The sequence below is a fragment of the Vigna unguiculata genome, chromosome 5 (assembly GCF_037176805.1).
Source record: "Vigna unguiculata cultivar grain cowpea cultivar isolate G323 ecotype 2 chromosome 5, ASM3717680v1, whole genome shotgun sequence".
NCBI lineage: Eukaryota > Viridiplantae > Streptophyta > Magnoliopsida > Fabales > Fabaceae > Vigna > Vigna unguiculata.
This window is the reverse complement of record NC_140796.1, coordinates 42,138,143-42,148,477: the sequence shown is the minus strand read 5'-3', so window position 1 is coordinate 42,148,477 and position 10,335 is coordinate 42,138,143. Positions and strand designations below refer to the sequence as shown.

Sequence of the window (10,335 nt, the reverse complement as noted above, 5' to 3'; positions counted from 1 at the left end):
TATATTAATAATTGATGATATTATAATGTTATTAAGTTAATAAATAAAATAAAAATATATATATAAAAAATAAAGTAAAATGTATGGAGAAAATATGAGAAAAGTATGTGTTGATGAATAGTAGTAGAAAAAAGAAGTAGGAGATAAGTAAATAGTTTTATAAAAACTTGTAAAAGTAACGGTTAATTTTTAAAAATTTAATAAATAATTAAATTGTAAAGGATAAAATTGGAGTTATAAAATGTGGACACAAAAGAGAATTTCCTTTATATATAGTTATAGATTATTACAGAAATTATTAAATAACAACTAATTTTAATAATTAAAAATAATTATTCAACAAAAAACTTATTTGTATTATATAATTTTAATTTTAATTTATAAATTAATTATATTTTTTATTCATAATAAATATTATTTTATATATAAATAATTTTTAATTTATAAATTCGTATTTAAATTAATTATTATATTGGCTTATAGTGGCTAATTATTTTAATATATGATTGTTGTTTAATAATTTTTTATAGGGCCTTAACAATGATTGTGTGAGTTAGTTACTTACAATGTCTCGTAAATTTAAAAGAATGTAAATAAAAAATATTAACATAAAATATAACGTCCCATTTAATTAATAAGCGTAATTAAAAGAAACGTTACACATAAATAGTACAACAGCACAGTCCTGGGATCCTTAACATCACCCCTACAAAACTAGGCACACCACGATGCCAACAGAAAATAGTTGAAAAGTCTAACAGATGGAAGTAGAGTAATAAAGCATAAAGCAATACATGGGCCATAGCCCTAAAAAAAAGCCCATTAAGAAATAAGGTCTAGTCCACGCACACTATGCAGCAGAACCATCACCTCCCTGGTGTCCACGGGTGTTCCTCGCATCTGCTCACACCAACAAGTTAGAGAGTACCACACAACAGAACACACAACAACGAAAGTAGGGTAAGCTAGAGCACAAAAGATTTCATCCATACAATCAAATATATTTTCACAATCCCATATGCACATATCAACTAAGCATGTTATGACTTTCCAAACAATACACTAAGACACGACTCGACTCATCCGGATACATATAACCTGGTCGGATTCAACAGATGCTCGCACTTGTGGTGGATACCTCTGCTCACCCCCGAGCTATGTGTTACAAGTGTTACAATGAATCAATTTCCCTCACCACAAGGTTAGCCCTTAATGAATTTCAGGCCTCCTGCCACTCTCACCACAGGAGTCAGTCCGCTCTAGGTGAGACTAACTGACTCCTTAGAGTGTCATGATGCAAACCTTGAATCCTTTCCTAGTTATACAGATGGATCACCACCATGGGCACCCACTAACAGGGGTCATGGAATTACGTCCTAACCACTAAAGCGCGACCCTAAAAGTCTCACCTAGAGACTCCAAAGAATTACGCACTGACACGGACTAAACATCCTTAACCAATTGAGAAAGATTCATCATATAGATTTATACACACATATCGCATACTAGTTCTTCATAATCCATCTCTTTCATTTTTCCAGTGAATCCATACCAGCTCATCATTCTCAACCAACATAGTGGAATTTCATCTCATACCAATGCCGTGTCAATTTAATACCAACCACCTCATTCATTTCACATGCGAAGGTTCACGCCCAAAACCATCATTTATAATTCATGAATCACATCACTCATGCATATTTATTTGTTCTCATGCATTTAACACAATAATCAACATCCAAGCAAGCATAAATCATTTCAGAATTTCAGAAACAACCACACAATCACACTGCCTCGCCCAGCTCCTCGCTCAGGCTGAAGGGTCTCGCTCAGGCGAGAGGCTCTCGCTCAGGTGAGAGGCTCTCGCTCAGGCGAGCCCCCTTGGCCTAGGCGAGGGCTTGAAAAAGGGAAACAGTAGCTCACGCGGGATCTCGCTTAGGCGAGACCCCTCTCGCTTGAGCGAGACCCCTCTCGCTTGGGCGAGACGCTCGCTCGCTCAAAAACTGAGCTGGTCGCCTGAGCGACCTCTCGTGTAAAAAGGGTCTGGGTGAGTCTCTGTCAATCTCGCCTAGGCGAGATTATCAGGTCTCGCTATTGTTTTCCTACAACAGCCACCCACACCACTCCAAAACCACATACTCATACGTTCACAGCTAATATAACATCACACCAACCACAAAACCTCGAAATAGCAACCAAACAACATGGAAAAATGGAATATATGAGTAAGCCAGAGCTTCCCTACCTGGAAATGGCTAGCACGAGATCTCGACCCTAAACAGCAGAAAGCGGCAACTTAAGGAGCGACTTAAGGTGCTGAAAAGAAATGAGAGACAGCGGGAAGTGAGTTACCTAGCGTAACGGTAGCAGAACTATAAGCACGAATGAAAGGGTACTTATGTAGAGGAAGAGAGCTGGTTCGAACTTGCGTGCCTACGGTGGTACCAAACCCTAGCAGAGATTGAGAGACGGTTGCGGCTCTAGGACAAGGAACATTTTTCTGAAAAGTGAGAGGGAAAGTTAAGGTCAGGTCAGTCTTAGGGTCTGAATTCGTTTTGGGTCAGTCCTTGGGCCCATTCGATTTGGGACAGTCCTTACAAAAATAAGGCAACAGAAAACTGGACCTTACATAAAACATGCCATATTATCATTTTGTAATTTTATTTTAAAATATTAAAATTCAAGTTAAATATAAAGATATTAAAAATGATGGACCGAAAGTGATAAGAGTTTAAACAGATTTCCTAAAATATAGTTTCATCTAAGAGAAGCAATCAAAGCTGGTTTTTGTCAAATATTGACCGATATATATATATATATATATATATATATATATATATATATATATATATATATATATATATGTATGTATTCTAATTTATATAAAAATAGTATAACTTTAAAAGTTCAACAAATTATACCTAAATATCATTAAATAATTTCAAGAATATATTTTATTTTAAAAATTTAATATAGTTCTGATTGAAAATGATATATATTTTTATGTTTTTAATTTCAATCAAACAATTTGAAAAACTATCATTTAATATAAAATAAAATTTTAAGTATAAATATAATTTATTTTTAAGATTGAAATACATCTATAACATCAATAACATGTATAGGTAATAGAAAACCCATTAATATCAATAAGACTATTTTTCTCCGAGGTAATTTTCTTATTTAGTTATATTATAATTATACTCCCTAGAACAAATGGCAAAACGTGTTTATATTTGTAAAAATTAAAAGAAAAGCAAACCAATATTAAATATTATGAAAGAATATACATAAAAAGTAGAAGTAATTATTTTAAAAATATTTTCGTTCATTTTCTCTGTACTTTATATCTGAGATATTAATATTTTAACCTAAATTTAAATATTTTTAAAATTAATTTATAATTAAAATGTATAATATATATTATTTATCATAATTTAATAAAATTTACTTAGTATATTACAGTCACTGAAATCGTAGTTTTAATTGGAAGGTGAGGTAGTAGAGTGTAGCCATTACCGTTACCCACTGCAGTGGTTATCGTGACAAAGCTACGTCATTGACTTCGCATCTCACTCACAAGCAATCCCTTTTTTTTCTTTCCCCTCTTTCTCTCTCTCTCTCTCTCTCTCTCTCTCTCTCTCTCTCCTTCTGCGATGGGTTGTGCTGGATCTTCGCAATCCAAGCCTGACGGTGAGCCACCCATTCTTTTGATTCCTTCAAAACCTCATTTTTGCATTCCCTTTTATTTTAATCTTTGGGAATTTTATTCTGGGTCGGTGTCAAAATCGGTTATTTTTGGTTGTTGTTTATTGGGGTGCTGATATTTGCGAACGATCGTATCTGGGGGACACTGTAAAATTGTAATTTCGAAGGGGAAGAAAACCAAGAATTAAGGTGCATAGGGCGAACGAATTACAAATCTGTTTTTTTTTTGGGTTTTGGATATTTTGCCACATTTTGTATTGAATAATGAAAATCCTACCCTGTGAAACTGTTTCGAGCATTTCTTGTTTCATGCTTGTTTTTACCAGCGATTTTGGTCGTAGGTTGTTATGTTTTTTAGTCTGTTGGGTGTCTTGGGGGTAGGAGTTAGGAATGGTGTTCCAAACTTATTAACAACACATGGTGCCTTGATTTGGTTTTTATGTTCGAGTGTTTTGTTTGGTACGTGTTTGGGCGAGTATTGGCAAAATTGATTCTGAGTGAAACTGATTCTCAAGTGATGTGGTTCATGTTTGGCTGCTTTTTGTTCTAAAATCTAGGTAGTTATAAAATTCGGTACAAACTATTTTGACTCAACTCAAAAAGCTTTAGTTGCTTTAACTCACTCAATTTTCAACCTAAAATCAGTGGGTTTCTGATTTAGCATCACATCAAAGGTGATGTACGTTCATTATCACTTCAAAGCAGAAGTGGCTCTGTGTTCTTTTTCTGAGTGTGAGAACATACTCTCAATTTTTCAATGTGGAAATCACGTTACTTGTTTTTCTCAGCCTGATTGGATAAGCCAACATGAAACCAGGAACACTTGGTATCCTTCTCTTATTTGTAGTTTCAAAAACATTAGTCTGGAATGAGGACACTCCGTGTGAGTTTTTTGTTGATTGAATTGAGTTTGGAATAGTTGGTTTTGAAATAGACCCTGCTGCCGTTGGGTTTAGTTTAGATCATTGAGTGAGGTTTTGACTAAATTTCAGTAGTTTGGTGTAAACATGTGGAAGTTCTTGAGTGAAGCGAGTTTATAAGGTTGTTGCTTTACGAATTTTAGAAAACAAAGAAAGCTAAATTTATGACAGAATACTGAGGGATTTATTTTCTAGTATTATGTTTGATTTTATCGATGATACCAGCTGAGTATCCTGGATTTTGTAAGGCCTATTCCCTCGTTACCCAGTTTCACCTGACCGGAATGGTGAGTTGTGTGGTCTAAATTCTTTGTTAGTCTTACCTCACATTTGTTCTATATTGGTAGTGCTGATCTGATATCATGAAGGGGGAAATATCCTTTGTAATGATTAAATTTTAACCACAAAAAGAATGCATAGAATAAGGTGGTACAGCACATCACTATCTTCTTTTTTTGCTTTATCTCACAGCATAAGTGTTCTTCTTGTGTTGCTAATCTGAATTCTTGATATTCATTATTTCAAATGCTTGTGGTTAGATTTTTCATTTCTTACATCCTCCAGTGTTTTTAGTGGTTTGTTCCTGATGACACTGCTTAGATTTCAAGTTTAATATCATTTGCCATTTACACCAATATAATAGGTGCAGTAAAGAAGATCCGGAAGCCTAAGCCATGGAAGCATCCTCAGCCAATAACAAAGACTCAACTAACGCAATTACGTGATGAGTTTTGGGACACAGCTCCTCACTACGGTGGCCGGAAAGGTATTACCACGAAACAATAAATGAAAATATTTGGAATGTTTAAAGGCCTATTGCAGATTAAATTGGCTTTAGAAGAAAAGTAGTTTAAATGGAAGTGGTTTCTTTAACATGAATCAGCTCACTTTCCATAGTTTGCTGCAGTTTGCCAATGTTTTGAGTGATTAAAATTAGTTATTTATAGCTTGCTACTTTACCTTAATCTCGTCTAACATAGTCATTTTCTAAGAAATCTCTATCTTTAAAGCCAGGGTGTTGTAGCACAGGGTTGGTAATTATTGAAGATGTAAATTGACAATAACCAAAGTTTGTTATTTGAAATCCCAAACTAAACTGGTTCCATTAGTTCATATTCTTGTTAGAGAAGGCATAGAAGTTGATCAAGTATGGGTTGTCATTTCTTTACCAAGAAGAAATTTTTGAAAATGTTCTTTGCTGAGAAGTTTTCAAAGGGATACTAGAAAAGTGTGACCTCCTAATTGGTGTGTCTGTATTATTGTTTGTTCATGTGTGGGTGCAATAACTTGCAATGAGATTGAAGAGTGTTTGTCAGGAAAAAGTTGGACAGGAAACTTTAACTTGAAGGGAGTAGATGGCTGGCCCGAGGCAGTAGAGATTGAACTTTGTAGGTTGATAAATGTGCAATACTTCACTTTGGATGGTCATGCTTTGGACTTATATTCTTGTTCTCTCATTGCATATCATAAGAAAAAGGTTTTATCCATTATTACATCTATTAAATATGATGCCTCAGATATATAATTTTTTACCCATATGCGATCCATATGCTATAGCATATGGGTAATGATGATATTCTCCATATAAAGATCGAAGAGTGGATTTTTAATTGTGTCTTGCTATTACATTATTGTTTAAAGCTAATTTTGGAAAGAAGGGATGATAAGGTTACAATTCTCATTAAGGAAGAAATGGAAAATGTCGTGCTTTTATAAGAATCATGTTTGGTTGTTGGTGCTTATGTGTGATATTTAACACTGCTTTATCTGTCGTGCTTTCTATATAGAAAACTGGGCAGACAAGAAACATGTGAATGAAAAGCATACTAATTACAATTGGCTTAGATGATTGGTTGACTTGATGTTTGAGTATTATTGCCAAAGTAATCCATAATAGAACAAAACCTTCGCCCTAAGGAAATAAGAAAAAGTTATTATCAAAGTTCTTTTGAATGAGATCTCTTTTGTTCAGATTGACTTTGGTTAAAAAAGTGAGATTTGACTTCCCTAGGCCTGGTGGTGGCAAGATGGAATGATTGGTTTCCTTTGGGTCTACTTGCCAAATTTCACCTTTATAGTGATTAGAAGAAAAAAAAAACATGAAGTTAGCCAATTGCATTTAGTTGTATAAAACCAATTTCTGAAAAAACAATCAATGGTAGTGTCATATGTTATTATGTTTAACAATTTCTGAATTACTCTTTATATCATCTTTGCCTTAATTACATTCTTAATTGAAGTCCATGTATATTTTTCTGCTTGCTACTAGAGATTTGGGATGCTCTTCGAGCTGCTGCTGAGGCTGATCTAACTTTAGCACAAGCAATTGTGGATAGTGCTGGGGTAATTGTCCAAAGTTCTGATTTGACAGTATGCTATGATGAGAGAGGTAATTGTTTCACGTCGCATTCCATTATCTACAAATAGAAAGGAACATTAAAATTATGGAAGATACAATGTTTTTTGGTTTCCATAATCTGAATCAGTCTTGAAAACTCAGTATCTTTTGTTTAATTTTGAAATCATAATATGGATGATGAAATGAAGTTAAGTTGAAAAGCATCTAAAGAACTTTTATGTCATGAACTAGTGGGCTTACCTGCAGCATTGTCACACTTTTCCCCTTGATTATCCCACTGTGGTCCACATTTAGTTGAATCATGTGACACCCACCTTTATTGTGGATTATGGTGGAAAGCTTTTTAAACCCCACCATTTCTTTTCTCAACTCAACTACCCTATTACATAAATAAGTACTATCACTCTTAAAAGAAAAACCTTTATGATGATATGTTTCATTTCATTATTCATTTATCACCTCAGAAAACACAGTTGGTGTCAGTAAGGTCTAGTTGCAGACTTCAAACATGTATTTGAATTGAAGGGTATGTACAAGGAAATTAAGTACAGAAAGTTAAAACTAGCTTAGTTTGAGATACCATAATGATGAAAACAAAATTCTTGGAAATGTTTACCGGACTTTGGCCATGGAAATCAAACCAGAATTTGAGCTACTTCACCTTGTGTTTGTTATTATGGGGCTAGAATCTCATGTTCATCTTGTTCATGTTCATCTTGTTCTGATCTTTCGTTTTGAACACTTGTTTTGCAGGAGCAAAGTATGAGCTACCCAAATACGTATTGAGTGAGCCAACTAACCTGATTCGGGAGAGTTAATAACAGGGTATAAATAGAAAGATTTATGGGAAAAAGATTGTAAATCTTGGTGTATATGGTTATCTCATTGATTTGGTAACTTGCATAGGGTAGCAACTCTTTTTTCCTTTCTGTTATGTTTCCTTAATCAATTAAACAAAAAAAAAAAAGTTTGTTCTGTATCAGATGATCGAATCCCTCTTCTTGGTAAATACAAACTCCATTTATGTATTTCCGAAATATCTCACTGAACACGTCCATATATTTTTGTAAATTTTACATTTCTGAATACTCGTGACAGGGAGGGTGTTTTCGGTGAAAACTTGAATTTGAATTTTATTATAACAAAAGATAAATACAAATTGTTGATTTTTTTTTTTCATTTAGATTAATAGACTTAACCTTTCAATTTGGGTGAAGTGATAATGGTACAAAATAAACTAAACTTGCTATAACACTTGGTTGTAGAATCAGGTTATTGGAAAAAGATTGATAATATATTATAGAAATTTCCTTAAATAAAAGAATCACACGTATTTCAAGATACTTTCATACATTGTTCTTGTATTGTAGGGTCCATCGGTCAAGCCGACAAAGGTTAAGCGGTCGCAGGCCGCTTGCTACATGCGGACCTTACATTGGACGTTGATGTGACATTCTCTCCGGAGTTTTAGCTTTGAACACGCTAAATCGGTTACCGGTCGGCCAGACTGGTTAAACACTCCCTCTGTCTTCATTTCCAATTGAATTTTGTCTCCATCTCTATGGAGACCATGGACACTTGTCAGGCCGCACGATCCTCAGTCGGGCAGCCACACCAAAACCTGGATCAGTAAGTTAGAAATAAATTAAGATGATACAAGTCAGTAATCAAGTTTAAAAAGTAATTAGGCCATGATTAAGAACCCTAATCATAGACCCACACCGAAAACTATAAATAGAGGTCTGAGGTAGGTTGGTGAGGATCTTTAATTCGCATTTATTATAGCAGTTACTATTATCTACCGATCGGCCTTAACTAACTTAAGCATCAGAGTCTTTTAGACATGTACACCGATCACCCAGCTGACCGAACGGTGGAGGAAAAAGATTACATTGAACGAAGGATTTGATGACTTAATTGAAGGAAACGTAGATAAAGGAGATTAAAGGATAATTTGAGTATTGTCAGTAGATGCTTGGTTCTCTTTGTTATTTTAATTATGAGAAATGTTAATCGGTGTCAAAGGAAATGGTTAAGGTATAATTAATAAGTATAAAGTTTATATATAAGTGTAAAATTTTGAACTAATTAATATAATTTTACTTCATGTAGAGTGTTCATTGGTGTTATACAATTGCATTAATAATTTATTTGATGCATAAAAAATAATAAAATAATTTTAATATCTCACTATTTTGGTTTAAAGAAACAATGTACAGAAAGATTCAAACTAAATTTATAATTATATACAATAACTTTTATAATAAATATATTAATGTTGTATTATATTAAATAATATAAAAATTATTAAATAATTTATTTTAAAACATTAATTTTATATTTAATAATATAAAGTTTTCTCTTCATCATTATTTAACATTTTTTTCTTTTTCTTTTTAATTTATTTTATTATTACAGAAAATTATGATTATCTCATTTGTAATGGTATATTTGTGAAAATATTTTTACGGTGTTCTTTTTATTAAATTCAAAATGTTATGAGTTTATTAAATAATTAAAGATAATAGAAAGTTAAACCGATGAACGAATAAAAAAGTTAATTCTAAAATTTCATCAAACAATATTAATAGTGGAATGAAGTTTTATTATTAAATATAAAGTTTTCTCTTCATCATTATTTAACATTTTTTCTTTTTCTTTTTAATTTATTTTATTATTACAGAAAATTATGATTATCTCATTTGTAATGGTATATTTGTGAAAATATTTTTACGGTGTTCTTTTTATTAAATTCAAAATGTTATGAGTTTATTAAATAATTAAAAATAATAGAAAGTTAAACCGATGAACGAATAAAAAAGTTAATTCTAAAATTTCATCAAACAATATTAATAGTGGAATGAAGTTTTATTATTTTAATAGTACAATTACATTAAAATTATTTTTTTATTTTTTTTATTTTTTTACATCAAAAAATTACAAATGGCAATTATCTGATATTTATGAATATTTTTATTTTTAAAATAAAATAAAATTATCAATTATCAATAAAGTTAAAATTTATTGAATATTCCAGTTAACTATTAGTTTTATAAAATTCGATATTTATTAATTATGTTTAACCATTACTCTTAAAACAGTCGTTACCAGAATCCTTCAATTATAATATTAACAATAAGGAAAGATATTCATTATATCCTAGATTATCCCTTTATATCAAGGAATGTAAATTTTACCAGTAGAAATTGGAATCTAGGTTAATTTATTAATTATGTTCGACCTCTTTGTTAATTAGTAAATAAAAAAAAAGTAATTTGTAAGACCATAGAAAATGGTATTTTAAAAGTGATAATGATTTAAAAATAGTGAGAGTCTATTATTATAATA

The 10,335-nt window shown here is 32.1% G+C and overlaps 1 protein-coding gene across 1 annotated transcript; it reads left to right on the top strand.

Moving 5' to 3' along the window:
• The first annotated feature begins 3,500 nt into the window (after positions 1-3,500).
• LOC114183065 (uncharacterized) lies at positions 3,501-8,024 on the top strand. The gene is made up of 4 exons (XM_028069916.2): positions 3,501-3,693; positions 5,272-5,394; positions 6,898-7,017; positions 7,741-8,024. Exons 1-4 carry the CDS (start codon positions 3,657-3,659, stop codon positions 7,803-7,805), a joined length of 345 nt encoding a protein of 114 aa, XP_027925717.1. The 5' UTR covers positions 3,501-3,656; the 3' UTR covers positions 7,806-8,024.
• The last annotated feature ends 2,311 nt before the right edge of the window (positions 8,025-10,335 follow it).